This window comes from Thamnophis sirtalis, unplaced genomic scaffold, assembly GCF_051295495.1.
Source record: "Thamnophis sirtalis isolate CommonGarterSnake01/CBP01778 unplaced genomic scaffold, rThaSir2_p1.2 scaffold_4, whole genome shotgun sequence".
NCBI lineage: Eukaryota > Metazoa > Chordata > Lepidosauria > Squamata > Natricidae > Thamnophis > Thamnophis sirtalis.
Window position 1 is genome coordinate 88,653,981 of NW_028261384.1, and position 16,156 is coordinate 88,670,136.

General features: G+C 34.9%; 1 protein-coding gene across 2 annotated transcripts in view; it reads left to right on the forward strand.

The window, feature by feature from the left end:
* ANKRD17 (ankyrin repeat domain 17) overlaps positions 1–16,156 on the forward strand; it is a 121,882-nt gene that overhangs the window by 59,489 nt on the left and 46,237 nt on the right. For both annotated transcript variants that reach the window (XM_087713327.1, XM_087713328.1), the window contains exons 6-14: positions 3,979–4,212; positions 5,480–5,574; positions 6,645–6,882; positions 8,693–8,884; positions 9,466–9,575; positions 12,450–12,537; positions 14,616–14,743; positions 15,123–15,266; positions 15,741–15,843. In XM_087713327.1, coding sequence (XP_087569453.1) covers positions 3,979–4,212; positions 5,480–5,574; positions 6,645–6,882; positions 8,693–8,884; positions 9,466–9,575; positions 12,450–12,537; positions 14,616–14,743; positions 15,123–15,266; positions 15,741–15,843 — 1,332 coding nt within the window. The remainder of the gene's footprint in view (positions 1–3,978; positions 4,213–5,479; positions 5,575–6,644; positions 6,883–8,692; positions 8,885–9,465; positions 9,576–12,449; positions 12,538–14,615; positions 14,744–15,122; positions 15,267–15,740; positions 15,844–16,156) is intronic.

Below are 16,156 nucleotides of genomic sequence, written 5' to 3' on the forward strand. Positions count from 1 at the left end.
TATTTCACTTAAGAATGTTTTCTTTGTGAACAAAGTATATTGTTTCTGTACAATGCTTTGGATTCAATTCAAAAATTGAGATATTAGTATGTAGATGGAGCAGTTCTTAACTCATTAGGAACTGTGTTTTGGGAGGTGCACAGCTGCAGCTGCTGGACCATCCTTGAAAAAGACAATTGTCTTTAGGAGTCGCAGGCAGGTGCAATGTGTGTGTATGTATGTATGTATGTATGTGTGTATGTATATATGTGTGTGTGTATACATATATAGAGAGGGAGGGAGGGAGGGAGGGAGGGAGGGAGGGAGGGAGGGAGGAGAGAGAGAGAGAGAGAGAGAGAGAGAGAGAGAGAGAGAGAGAGAGAGAGAGAGAGAGAGAGAGAGAGAGAGAGAGAGAGAGAGAGAGAGAGAGAGACTAAAGAACCATTTTGGGATTGGATCCCATTTAATTGATCTTTGTTGTTACCTTCACCTATAGAGGTGACAACAAAAAGAATTGAATCCCCTCCTAGCGTAAAGCTTTTCATGAAGGTGAATTTAAATCACTCCTCACAGGCCTATTAATTGAAAGTTCTTTTCCAGATAGAAAATTAAAAGATGTCTGTCCTTCCATCCATCCATGATAAGGCCTCTGATTATTTTCCAGTTACCTTGATAATAATAATTCAGAACCAGGAAATCACTGTTAGCATTCTCCTTTTCAAGAAATATATAACAACTAGTTGTTTAATTAAAAAATTCTTCCAGATTTTGTGGAGTGTCATTGCCATCTTCTTCATTTTCATGAAAGAGAAATATTTAATTTTGTACGCCATTGCTTCTTCTTCTTTTTTTGACCAATTCTCAAAAACGACAGGCAGCAAAAAGGTACTAGAAACACTCAGGCATTGGCTTTGACCTTAATTGTACTGTCAACCTTCGTTAGAAAAGCTATGGCTGTATATACTATGGCAATGGTGTCAACCCATGGGCTAGCTGTGTCATGCACAGGCCACACCCACCCTAGCTCCACGAAGGGAAAAAACATCGCAAAATGTCGTGTGACATGATACCGCGAGTTTGACACCCATGTACTATGGTCTCCTGAAATCTTCTTAATATTTTTCATTATGCTTCTTTTAATATCATCTATGACCCTATCTTTCTTTATTAATATTACTAATTGCCATCAATTTTTCTCCACTTGTCTCTATTTGTAGTATGGATTGGTCTTCGAGAAGACTATTTAACTAGAATAACAAGCTCAGTTTTAGCCACTGGCTTGTTTATGCACATAATGATTGAATTAAAAGTTGAGAGGAGTTCAGTTTTCAGTATTTGGCAAGTTTGGTACTCATGACTCAGTATTTTAATCTCTGAGGAAACAATTACAGAAACTGCAACCATATTATTATAATTATTGAAACATTTACACCACTTCTCTGGGAGCTCAGAATATCTTCTGGTATAGTGAAATCACCAATAGTGAAATAAGTATGCAATAAAAATGAAAGCTCATTACAAAATTAGTGCAACAGGCCTGCTTAAAAATAGCAAGTTTAAAACGTGTTCTAAATGTTTAAAGCTAGTCTTTTTGGCAGAGTTTTTCTGCAACAATAAGGTGATTATCAAGGAAGTATGTGTCCAGGAGAAATTTAATTCAGGGTTTATTTGACCATGCTCTAAGGCTCTCCACTGAATCAGTTTAAAGAAGGCATGACATCATTGACATAGTTACATAGTTTTCTTGGCAATAATATAGAAATGATCTACTGTTGTCTTTTCCCTCATTATTTTTTTTAACTTTCCAGTCTAATCTATATAATTTAGGATACTGTGGTAGCCTTCCATCCAGAATCTAATTAGAATTAAATTTTAGGATTTAGATGACTCCAGTTGAGTTAGATGCTCTTCAGACCACACTATCACAGATATTATATTTTTTTATGTGTATGTCACGGGTTCTTTTTAAACTCTACCCAGTTGATTGACAATTGGATATTTATAAGTGTTGGGGAGATATTTTATTTTGGAAGAAATATCCAAGATAGAAAAGTAAAAGATGTAAATATAAAAGATGCGAGTTCTTTCTATGTCTATTTTTTTACACTATATACTATTTGTATACAGTGTTCTCTATACTACCATATTTTTTGCTCCATAAGACGGTACTGACCATAGGAATGCACCTAGGTTTAGAGGAGGAAAACAAGGGAAAAAAATCTGCCTCTGCCTCCCAGCACTGCTGCCATTCACTGCTGCTGCCTGTCGCCCATATTCGCTCCATAAGACGCACAGACATTTCCACCCATTTTTGGGAGGGAAAAAAGTGTCTTAGGGAGCGAAAAATACAGTATATACCTAGCAGCCTCCTCTTCCCCAGTGAACATCCAGTTATGTCCCATATGCATAAGTGAGCTTGAGATAGCTTTTCTGGGTGGGGCTTTAATGTTACGAGTACCATTTTATGATACTGTCAGCATAAAATGGATACCATTTTATAATAATGCTACCACAACCTGGACTTTTAAGTGTATAGTACAATAATGCTAATGTTTTTATTTTAAACATTTTGATAAACCTTTTATTAATGTGATTTTAATGACAAGGCTAGTAATGATGACTCTAAAAATAATTAATATTTTAAAAACAGTGTAGCCAAATGAATTAAAATAATTTAGAAAGGATATGATGAAATGGAAAAGGGTTATTTAGGGAAGGTGTGTATGGACATGCACATATAAATTTAATAAATAATCATATATGTATGCGTGTGTGTGTATTTGTGTACACATATACTTTTATTTATTTATTAAACTTATATGCTACTCTTCTTATATCAAACAATTTGGACAGCTTCGGAATTCCTTTAGTTTGTTCCTCAAGTTCATTAAAAACCTAGTGCCCATATTTATAGTAGTTATTTAAGTCAGTACACTTGCTAAAATCTCTTTGGATGATGTCTTTAGCCCATTTGACAATTTCCTAAGGCAGATATATAAAGTTAATATATTCAGAGCAGATTTTTGGAGCACTGTTTGCAGAAGCTTTAGGAACATAGATTATCAAAAACTGCTTCCTTTTCTAATCTATTTCTAGAGCAGTTTTTGAATCAGAAAACCTACACTACTTAAGAAAATAGCTGAAATGATCAAGAGGCTTCTAATACAAAATTTTGTAATCCAAATGTGACCCAGTGTGGTTTAATCATGAAGCTGTTGAACTAGTATTGGGAAAAATAGATTCAAATAGCTTTGGGTTGATCTAACTCAGACAATTTCACAGTTTATTGTTGTAAGAAGGGGGAGAAAGGACTATGCATAGTTTGGAATTTCTAAAGGAAATACCCAGAATGTACTTGGTAACTGCATTAATTTTTCAAATAAATGCAGTTAAGGGAAGTAATAATCCTTTTATATTGTAGATGCAAGCTAAATATTGTGAGATTTTTAGCCCAGAATATAGAATTATAGAATAACATAGTTTGACATGATCTTAGAGGTATTTTAATACAACTTCCATCTCAGACAGGGAGAACTTGTTCCATTCTGAATAAATGGCTGCCAATCACTTCTTAAAACCTCCAGGGATGGAGCATTCATAACTGCTGGAGGCAGGCCATTCCACTGATTAATTGTTATAATTGTCAGTAAAGTTCTGTTTAGATCTAGGTTGCTTCTCTCTTTGATAAGCTTCACTCTATTACTTCTTGTCCTGCCTTCAGGTGCTTTGGGAAATAGGTTGACCCTCTCTTCTCAGTGACAACCCCTAAATATTGGAAGACTGCTATCATATCACCCCTAATCCTTCTGTTCATTAGACTAAACAAACTCAGTTTCCAATTATTGACCACTTTTTAAAATATAGATCAATTATTGAAGGCTTTGGCAGAGTCAAAAAATGAATTTAGGATTTATTATACTGTACTAGATAACATATATATGTATATATAAATGTTTGAAGTATAAATGGATATCTGAATAAATATTTTTTTCTAAATAGGCAATACAGCACTCACTTATGCTTGTGCTGGAGGCTATGTAGATGTTGTGAAGGGCCTATTAGAATCAGGTGCTAGTATCGAGGACCATAATGAAAACGGCCACACTCCTCTTATGGAGGCAGGGAGTGCTGGACATGTCGAAGTTGCCAGAGTTCTGTTAGAAAACGGAGCTGGAATCAATACGCATTCCAATGAATTTAAGGAGAGTGCGCTTACGCTGGCTTGCTATAAAGGTAAAATATTGCAATCTATCAGTAATTAACCATATTCTTCAATAGAAGTTTGTAAAGAAATTGCATATCTTGCTAAAGAGTGTTTATTAGGATTGAATTTGATTATTTGTTCTGTTTTTCTTCCAATTAATAAATATTGTACTTGTCATTTTTAATTTAAATAATGTTAAATATTATTAATATTTAGCTCTACATATATTTATCTTTGTAGGGATGGTATTCTAATGCTTATGGAAAGAATACTTAAATTTCAAATATTCAGTACTAGAATATATAACTAAATAAAATAAAAGGGAACTTATTGAATGTATTTTACTGGATAGAGATGGTATCCAATATATATATATATACTGTGTTTCCCTGAAAATAAGACGTGTCTTATTTTCTTTTGACCCCCAAAATAAGCTTTTGGCCTTATTTTTGGCGAGGTCTTAATATTTTTGAGGTGGTGAGTGTGGTTACCTCATAGCTGCTGCTGTGTTGCAATATTTTTGGGGAGAGCTTATGGGGGGGGTGTTATTTTAGCACAAAAGCTAAAAAAAAAAAAAAAAGCTCAAAAGCCTGATTGGGCTTATTATTTGGGGAAGGTCTTATTTTCAGGGAAACAGGATACATTGCTTTCAGTTGTGAATGTGATTTGCATTTCCCAGAACTAGAAATGTATTGAAACAATGAAAGACTTACAAAATCAATTACAATTACTTGATCAAGATTGCCATTGAAAGCTATAAGATAGCACAGTGGAAAAAAAATTGTTTTTCCTTAAACACTGTCCAGCATTCTGTTCTTTTTTAAAAAAATGAAACTCAAAAAACCCTCTTGGATTCTTGAACCACTTTTATTACTGTCCTGAGAATTTTTTAATTCTACTTTTTTTTCTAATTTTCATATTCAACTTGAAAGTCAGTGTCTTTGTACTTTCTCATCGTATGGAAATGTTTCTGGATTATCTGTTTTCTAGAGCCCTCTACGAGTTTGTATTTGAGCACATATGTTAAAATAGCGGTGCCTTTTCAAGAACTCTGCTTTTATCATACATTGGAGACCCAGATTAAAACTTTTTATTTTATTATATGGTCTTCTGAATAGAAGAGTTTCAGTTGTTGTTGCTAATGAAATAACTAAAGTAGATTTTCCCTACAGGTTTTGATAATTCTTCCTTTTTTGGTTATTTAGATTGTATCTTTGGCATCTTTGGTGAATATACAATTATGGGCTGAAATTTTGAGTGAATTTTGATATTCAGGATTCATTTTTTCTCTTTTAGGCCATTTAGAAATGGTGAGGTTTTTGCTGGAAGCTGGTGCAGATCAGGAACATAAAACAGATGAAATGCATACTGCATTAATGGAGGCATGCATGGTAAGAGTCATTAAAAGCAAAATATATCAAGTTTGGTCTAATTTCCTTGGTCATTTTATAATTTTAAAAAGCAATGCAACAATTTACTTGGTGAAAAGGCAACCAAGCTGCAATGTAGCCTTCTGAGTTACACTGGGAACAAAATTTACTCTCTTTTAAACAGTTGGAATGGCATTTAAAAGAATAAAATGAAGTCATTAAATCATAAGGCAGACATTTTTCCCAATTAAAAGTTTAAAAACTATTTCTCTTGAAAAATTCACTTATTTTCATTGGGGTTGGCTTTTTTTAAGAGATAAAATGAGTATCTGCAGAAATTTAAGACACTTAATTCATTTCTTTAAAAATAAAATAAATTGGACCAATTTTTCAGTTTTTCTTCAAGCAATCTTGTGTATCATTGGAAACTTCCACATCTGTGGCTACCTCAAACATGCTAAAAGCAGGAGTGTCAAACTCAATTTCAGGGTTGTGTTTGACCTCAGGGGACTGGGGTGGACATGACCAGCTCAATGTCACTTGTGTTGGAGATGCCTGTGGCGGCTTGAGCATTTTGCCAATGAAAACGGGCTTCTGAGCTCCATTTTCAGCTGCAATGGCCTCCTGCAACCTTCTGCCAGCGAAAACAGAGCTTGTGCAGCCCTCCCAAGCTCCTTTTTTACTGGCAGAAGCACGTCCTTCACTGTTTTCAGGGCAGTACCTTGGGCCAGAACTAAGCACCCTGCAGGCCAGATCTGGCCCATCCCTGTTCTAAAGAGTTATGTTAGCATCTGGAATAAATGTAAGATGTTAAAAAAAAAAATCCCTTCAGACAACTGAAAGTGTATTTCATTTTAACTCACTAATTATTTTCTGGAGAAGATTTTTTATCCAGCTTTTACATACGGTACTTATTTTACTTGGGATTAATAGCTAGTAGCCTTGATGGCACCATAACTTCTAAAAGCCATCTGATAGAAAATTAGTGGGCTCCCTTGCTTGGCTACTGTGAGAACAGATTGTTGTACTACATAAGCCTGATCCAACAGACTACTTTCTATATTCATACATACCTTATTTTTGCTTTCTAGGATGGACACGTAGAAGTTGCTCGTTTACTCCTTGATAGTGGGGCTCAAGTAAACATGCCTGCTGATTCCTTTGAATCTCCATTGACTTTAGCAGCCTGTGGTGGCCATGTAGAGCTGGCTGCGTTATTAATTGAGAGGGGGGCAAACTTAGAGGAAGTAAATGATGAAGGATATACACCATTAATGGAAGCTGCCCGAGAGGGTCACGAGGAGATGGTAGCGTTACTTCTTGGTCAAGGTAAAAGTATAATGTATCAATTGTATAGCTGTAGGTCTCTGCCTGTGGTGAGTTAAGCAATTCCGTGACTTGCAGTGCCTGGACGTGGTTAGGGGCTGGATGGGGAGCAACGGGTTGAAACTGAACTCTGGCAAGATCGAGTGGCTCTGGGTTTGGGGTTCTTTGGCCCATGGAGAATTTTGACCTTTGGTTTTGGATGCGGTGGCACTGCCCCAAACAGAGCCTGTGCGTAATCTGGGGATTCTCAAAGAGCAGGTGGCAGTCATAGCCAGGAGGGCCTTTGGGCAACTACAGGTTGTGCACCAGTTAAGCCCTTCCCTCGACCAATAATCCCTTCTTACAGTCATTCAAGCCCTAATAACGTCACATCTTGACTATTGCAACACTCTATACATAGGGCTTCCCCTGAAGAGCATCCGGAAGCTTCAATTGGTGCAACATGCAGTGGCCCGTATGGTTTTGTGCAGACCTCAGTGTGCATGTTTCACCTCTCCTGTGGAACTGCATTTGTTGCTAATTTGCTTCTGGGTGCAATTCAAGGTGCTGGTCATTCCCTTGAAGCCCTTTGTGGCTTGAGTCCAGGTTATCTGAGGGACCATCTCTTAGAGGTCCCATCTACCCAACCCACTAGAGTGGGAAGGTAAGCAATGCTGCAGGTCTGATCACCTAGGGAGATACATTTGGCAGGACCCAGAAGAAGGGCCTTCTCCATGGTGGCTCCTTTTCTTGGAACATCATTCCCTCAGAGATTAGATTGACACCATTGACGGAAGGTGCTGAAAACCTGGTTCTGCCAATGGGCTGGGGAATCCAGAGTGGGATGGAGTCCATTAAATGGCTTGTATGAATATGTCGCCAGGATAGAATGTGTGGGGGCTACTATTTTATTAATTTATTATTTTTTATCATTTTTTTATTATTTTTATATGATGCTTTTATATTTGTGTAAGCTGCCTTGAGTTGACATGGGGAAGTGGGTGGCAATATAAATTTTCTAAAATAAATAAATACATGACAAAATATTTTTAAATTATTTCAATGTTTTTGTAATTATGAAAGCTTAATCAAAAATAAATTTCAAGAAATTCAGAAATAAAGGTCTTATTTGTTCATTGTATAATATGTGATATAAAATATTAAAATATTTTTACTTGAAAATACTTTGGGCATTCTGCTTATTTTAAATAATACAGCAGTAATAGGAAATACATACATAGAAAGTTGTCAGTCAATCAGAAAGGTAAATTTATAATCCTGTGGGGTCCACTTGACTAACTCCTAATCCTCTATTCAGGTAGTCCCCGACTTACAATCACAATTAAGCCAAAATTTCCATTGCTTTGCCTTACATTACAAGCTTTCTTGCCACAGTTGTTAAGTGAATCACTGTACTTGTTGAGTTAGTAACATGGTTGTGCAATGAATCACACAGCTTCCCTGTTGACTTTCCTTATCAGAAAGTCACAGAAGGGGATCACCTGACCCTGGGATACTTTAGCCATCTTAAATATGAGTCAGTTGCCAAGCATCCGAATTTTGATCTGATGACCATAAGAATTGTAAAAATGGTCATAACTCACTTTGTGCCGCTATAACTTTGAATGGTCCTTAGACAAATTGTTGTAAGTCGAGGACTACCTCTAGTGATAAGAAATCACATCTGTTGATTTTAATTAGTATAGTAATGCTACTTTTAAACAGTGTTAGACCTAATTATTGTAACTTAATAAGACTTAACATAGTACATCCATGCTAGTTTAAAGAACTGTTTTGAAATTTTAACTTATACTTACGTATTTCTGTTTTCAAGGAGCTAACATCAATGCTCAGACAGAAGAAACCCAAGAAACTGCCTTAACTTTAGCATGCTGTGGTGGTTTTTTGGAAGTAGCTGACTTCCTAATCAAAGCAGGAGCGGATATAGAACTTGGCTGTTCAACACCTTTAATGGAAGCTGCTCAAGAGGGTCACTTGGAGCTAGTTAAATATTTATTAGCTGCAGGTATGGCATTAATCTCTGAACATTTATTGTTTCAGATTCGAACTGAATTTTTTAATAAAACCTTGCTATCCGTGAGTGTTTTGTCTGTTTCGTATACCTTTTCCCAGGGATGGGTTGCTGCCAGTGTTACTGCTGATTCACAACACGTGCGCCAACGTGCGCATGCAAGATGCTGCTGCACATGTATGGACTGTTCAATGTAAATGTTCTATGTGCATGCTGTCACTAAAATCCAAAACGACAGTAGCAGCGAGGGAACTGGTTCAGGGGCGTGGCAGGCCTGGGTTGCTGCCGGTTTTGCAACCCAGGCCTAAATTCCACTACTGGCTCAGCTGAACCGGGCTGAACCAGCAACAACCCACCTCTGCCTTTTCCATGTATGCCACTGAACCCGAGCAGTTTGGTTTGCTTGCTTATTTATATTTTGGGGGAAATATCTATGCAATAACAGAATTTTTTTCCCACTAATAATTGGGCATTGCATTATTTGAATATTTACAATTTTATATAAACTGTCCTAATAGAGAACATGGAGATTCATTTATTTTTTTCTAAGAATAACATTATTTGTATTACTTTAGGCGCTAATGTGCATGCAACAACAGCAACAGGCGACACAGCACTAACATATGCCTGTGAAAATGGTCATACCGATGTTGCAGATGTGCTGCTTCAGGCAGACGCTGATTTGGTAAGCCACCTATTGAAAATCAGTACTCTTTTACAATGTTTGATAATTAGTTTATTCTTACTTGACCAAATCAAAAATAAGGTTGAATATTAGCAGGATTATTTTTTCCTGGTACATAAAGCTATACTATAAGATGAGAACTCACAGTCTTCTCATTTTTAGTCAGATGCCTTAACCACTACACCAAACTGGCTCTAATTATATTGTACAAACATAGTGATTTAAACATACTAGATACTTTCTAGTAGTAGCACTACTTTTGTCATACATTTGAAGTTTCATGTGACTTATCAGGAAAATGTTTCATTTTCAAAAATGGTATCACTTCTTTCTTCTGAAGGCTTGTGCCAGGTGCTCCCCCTTTTCTTTTAGTGTAAGTTTTGGGTTTGAGAACCATACTGCATTGTTCTTTCATAAGTTCACACTTTTAAATATAGTTCAGAAATGGAGGGATATACTCTGTGTTGTGTGTGTGTGTATATAATAAAGAATAAAAAATAAAGAGTTCTGATGAGAATATGAATGTATTGTCTGAGAGCATAAGATAATTGTAAACTATAAAGCATATCCAATTTAAATTAACCAGTGGCAATTACACTGTTAATGGGACAGAGTAAGAATGCAGTTCTATGTAATGAAAATGACTGATTTTTTTCCCCATTAGCCAAACTCTATCCCAGATGTAATTAGATATCAAAGGCTCTTTCTGGATTTGCTTTCTGCTGACAGGGTAAAACTGCTGTTGGTATACTAAGTGCCATAGGCATCTGGAAAATGTTGGGATTCCTGATGCTTTTAGTCCTGGCTGATTTCAGCTTCTATGCCTGGGTCCAGTATGGTTTGCAATTTCATGAGTTCCCGTGGCAATTATGAGCTTGAGACAAATAACTGTGACACTAATCCACTTCATAGGGGACATGTTTGACTTGTTCTTAATTTCAGAACAATTAAGATTTGATTTGAATATGAGAGTATTAAAATTAGTCTTTTAACAGAATAACAGGTTTGGAAGGGACTTTAGAGATCTAGTCCAACCCCCTGCTCAATCAGGAGACCTTATACCGTTTCAGACAAATGGTTGTCCAATCTCTTCCTAAAAACTTCCATGCTGGAGCAATGCAACTTCTGAAGTCAAGTTATTCCACTGATTCTCACTGTTAGGAAATTTCTCCTTAGTTCTAGGTTACTTCTGTCCTTGATTAGTTTACATCTGTTGTTTCTTGCCTTGCTTTCTGGTGTTTTGGAAAAATACATTGATCCCCCTTTTCTTTGTGGTAGCCCTTCAAATATTGGAACACTACCATCATGTCAGCTCTACTCCTTTTTTTCATTAGATTAGACATATCCAATTTTGCAACCATTCTTCATATGTTATATCTTTCAGCCCCCTAATCATCTTCGTTGTACCTTTCTGCACTTTTTCCAGATCCTCTACATTTTTTTATACTACAGTGACCAAACTTGGATGAATATTCCAAGTATACTTATTTTAATGCAACCTAGGATTTCACTGGCTTTTTTGGCTGCTGCAACATAATGCTGGCCCATATTTAAGTGATTGTGCACTAGAACTCCAAGATACCTCTCACAGTTATTGCTATTGATGCAGATTACACCTAATCTGTATCTGTATATAGGTTTGGTGTTCAAGTGTAAAACCTACCTTGCTCTAGATTAAATTCATTTTGTTAGATAGGGCTGAGTGTTCAAGTTTGTTGAGATGCTTTTGGATCTTGAGCCTAGCTTCTGGGGTGTTGGCTGTCAGTTTAGTGTTGGCTGCAAATTTGATGAGTTCACTTCTATTCCCTCATCTAAATAGTTTATGAAGATGAGGGAGTACCACTTCTTTATAAAGCTTTACTACATGGGACCTGGATTTTTGGCAGACTCTTTAGATTAACCTCCCCTTACCACTTGACAGATTTGAAAGTTTTCGGACACAAGAGATTTGTAGCAATTCTGTCTTGTGCCTGGCCAGTCTGTAGGATTTTGTGGTGGTAGGGAGTGGGCTTTTTTGTTGCTATCCATTAATTTATGGAGACATACTGTATAGGTTGTGAATACTTTCTTAGTTGACTGTCTAGGGTCAACTAGGGTCACTTCAGGCACTTTGACCAAACAGCAACTAAGGATACCCTGGTACTGCATTTTCCCTCTCATAACCTAGTTGCAATGAGTTCATTTGATCACGCTTTGCTGCAGCACTTTCTAGCTTCATCAGCTTTCTAAATCTCAAACATCATGTTCTTCAAAATGGTGGACAGAAGACTATAGAGACTTTATTAGGAAGTTCCTTTTCAGGCCTATTATTTTATCCCATAGCAGTTTATCTCTATGATGTAGGTTGTCCTCAACTCACAGCCATAATTGAGCCCAACATTTCTTTTACTAAGTGAATCACTGCAGTTGTTAAGTTAGTAACACAGTGGTTAAGCGAGTCTGGCTTCCCCATTGACTTGTCAGAAGGTCGCCAAAGGTGATCACATGACTCCAGGACACTGCAACCATCATAAATATGAGTCAGTTGCCAAGCATCTGAATTTTGATCAAATGATCATGGAAATACTGCAATGGTCATAAGTGTGAAAATGATCACAAGTCACTTTTTTCAGTACCATAATAACTTTGAAGAGTCATTAAATGAACTGCTGTGAGAACAATTTTTCACAACATGCTGCCTTTAATACAGTTTTTCAAAAATATGAATGTATTTTTAAAGTTTGGAAATATTCCATCATAAGGATGAGATGAGTAACAGATTACAGTGTTATATACGTTTTGCTCATTTTGCAAAAAATAAAAATTAAAAAAATGAAGCTATTTGAGAATTTTATTTTTTTTAAGTTGTTTTCCTCAATGTTTTTGTTTTTGTAGGAACATGAATCTGAAGGGGGAAGAACTCCATTGATGAAAGCTGCAAGAGCAGGTCATGTCTGTACTGTCCAGTTCTTAATTAGTAAAGGTAGGGTTTACAAACAGTAAGTCATTTCTTTCCATGTTCCTTTTCTTTTTTGATAGTAATTTCATTAAATATTACAATCACAGGATTAAAAACTAATAACATCTAAAAATAAAAGCATAAAAAGAAAAATTGTAGAAGAGAAAATAGACAAGAAAGAAAATAAGAATATAATAAAGAAAAAGAAAATACATAGAGATGTGATTTCATCACAAGTATAAACAATTTTAGTTTATCACCTATTAAAATATAACAAATAATGTTATCTTCCCATATTCCATCTTTTATCAATAAACTCAAGAAACATCATTTTAATCCTGATGTCAACAAATGTCCATTAAAGATTACCAGAGATAACATACTTATTTTAACCTTGATCAAATAAACCAACTTTATATTTTTTCCTTTTACTTCTAACAATCTTAAATTAGTCCCTTTAAATAATGTCGTAAATCTTAATTTCTTTTCAAATTTCCTTTATCTCGTCTCACAAAATTCTTGAAAACTTTTACCAAGTCTGTTTTGTAAATCCAAATGAAGATCATAGCCTTGGTTTATTTGTATATTGTATTTTAATGATTAAACTATCAGACAGTTTCTTTTATATAATCAGTGTAACATTCTTTTTTTCCATGTCATTCTTGTAACCTATCACATTATCCCATTTCAGTTAGTCTCAATCTTGTGTCAGGTAGCGTTTAAACACAATCTATCTATAGAAATAGAGACTCTTAAAATTAATTCTGGTTCGTTGTTCAAGAATATCCTCCAGTATGTCCAATGTTAAAATATTTTGCTTCCTTCTGTAATTGTAAGTCAAGTTTAAGTGTTCTGCTTTAATTATAACTTTCAGTTCTCTCTAGTATCCAGTTTTTAAAGTCTTACTATGTTTTTAAATTCAAAACAAAAGCATTTTTCCATGCAAAAATTCTTTATAATTTATTCAAAAATCTTTTTTCAAATTTATCTAGATACTTAAACCATTTTTTATTTTATAAAATCAAAATTTTAATCATTATTTTCTTGTTAATTTGCCCCCTCATTTTTTTAAAGTTCAAAAACTTGTAATTAAAACTCTTTTTGCTAAGAATTGAAGAAAACTCTGGGACTTTAAAACCTGCCCATCCAAAGGTTTCTGGTAGTTGAAAAGCAGTTAACAATTTAGAAAAGGAAGTATGTGAAATCAGAATCCTTTCAAAGTTACTGTCTATGAGTAAGTTGGCTATTTCATCATCTCCCAGAACTCCAAACCTGTCACAGTCTTGCCATCTCCTTATAAGGAGCAGCTATCAGGAGCACTTGTAGATATTCTCAAATTCTCTTTCTCCAGAGTGGAATTCCAATCTACTCACCAGCTCTTTGTTCCACACATTTGTTAGTTCAGTTTTCTTGGAGTCATTTCAGTCTGCCATTTCTTTTCCAAAAGTACTTTAAAAGGCTTTTTTGGTTCATTAGACATTTTAAGTTTTTTGTGTTTTGATTTAAGAAAAATTCACCTGCTTGAAGTTTTTAATTACATGACAGATGTCTGTTAACCTTGAGTATCTGAAAAGTGAACAGTTATATACTGTATGATATAACTTCAGCTGGCAAAGATATTCACTTGTATCTTAGTTCAGTAAACCATGATACCCAAAACTAATTTCTAGAAAATTTATAAGTTCTAAGAATTCCCTCCAGCCCCAAATAGCAGTTGATAAAAAGGATAGAAATGGTTCCCTTTTTCCAAGGAAAACATCTCATCCATTGTCTATATGAAAACTGCCAGAATCACCTTTAAGTAAGCTTTTAAATCTTGTTCAGATTTTTGAGGGGAAAAAAATAGGTAGAGTTAAAGTATCATATTATGACTGCATTACAGGATTGCAACCTCAAGTAACAAAGGATAAAAGTAGTAATTGTTTTTATTTATGTAAGAATAACTGAGGGACATTGAAGAGTTAAAAATATTTTAACTGGAAAGGTGGAAGTTCTGGAATCAATTTTGAAACATTTCTCTCCTATTTTATATATGAGAAAAAGAAGAGTTACAGGCAGAGAGCTTTGAATGGCTTTTGTTTTCCCCAATGCATTAATAACAGGAGCAAATGTGAACAGGACCACTGCTAACAATGATCATACAGTATTATCGCTTGCCTGTGCTGGAGGCCACCTGGCTGTTGTGGAATTGTTATTAGCTCATGGAGCTGATCCTACACACAGACTAAAAGTACGTGTTGGTTTTTTTCCCTTCATTTAATTAACCTATTGTTTGAATATTTCATTGAGGAGAGATTTTGGAAGTTTATCATCAGGAACCAAAACATAATAATGTATCATTTAAGCATTTTTCAGTTGTAAATGTGGTTTTACATTTTCAAGGAGTTCTTACATGAAATGTCTTTTTTAAATTTATGTTCATTGTACTCAATCTCCAGGTGAAAAGGCAAAAAAAAAAAATCCCTTAAAAATAAATTGCCAGTTTATACTACTGCTCAACTATTGAGAAATATTCTAAGTAACATTCAGGTGCTTTATATAACATTGGTTACGTTTTTTGTCAAAAGAGTATGCAAATATACTATTTTTATTCCATTATTTCTTTATAGGATGGCTCAACCATGCTAATAGAAGCTGCTAAGGGTGGCCATACAAGTGTAGTTTGTTATCTGTTGGATTATCCTAACAACCTACTTGCTGCTCCCCCACCTGAATCTACGCAGTTGACTCCTCCATCTCATGATCTAAATAGGGTATGATTGTTTGTGTATCTTCTGGTTTTTATTATGCTTTCTTTTTTCATATGCTAAAATAATATCCATTAATTTGAAAATAGACATATTCAATAGATTTGTAGATGACCTGGTAAATTATGATCAGCAATTACTATTATTAAAAGGAATTATCTTTTCATGAGTTTCTTTTAATGATTTCTGCTTCCAAAGAAAAAGTATTGTAGGAAAATTCTGATTAGGAGGTTTTTTTTCAATTTTTTTTACTGTTAGTTTTTTTTTAAATCATACTATGCCTATATTATTAGAATGTCTTATAGTTGGATACTTTTTTTAAAATACTTCTGTTAGTGCCAAGAATGTAAATTATCAACTGATAGGACATTTAAACCTGTAATAATTAATACTTTTGTGAAGTATGCATGCTTTTCTCTTCTGATACTCTGTATTGATCTTGCAGAACAAGGAAAATAATCTTAGTACCCTGTTTTTTAGGCTCCCCGCGTACCAGTGCAGGCACTTCCCATGGTAGTTCCACCTCAAGAGCCTGACAAACCTCCTTCCAACGTTACCACCACCCTTCCCATCAGAAACAAAGGTTAGTTAGTTGTACCTCATATATTAATGCTACAACATATATTTTCTGTAGAATATTGAATACATTATTGGGATTTTAAAAAAAATACTAAGCTATGTTCATTTTAAAGAAACAAACCTTCCTTTTTTATAGGACTAGTTGTATTTCCAACTTCTGTTATTTTAATAAATCAGATATTGTACAGCAGAAAAACTGGGGAAACACTATGGTATAATTTTAAAAATATTTTTGCCTGAATACAATAAATGTTCAATTTCAACATTCACATTTAAATTTTGAAATGTGTAAATTTTAGTATATCTTTTCTGTAAAA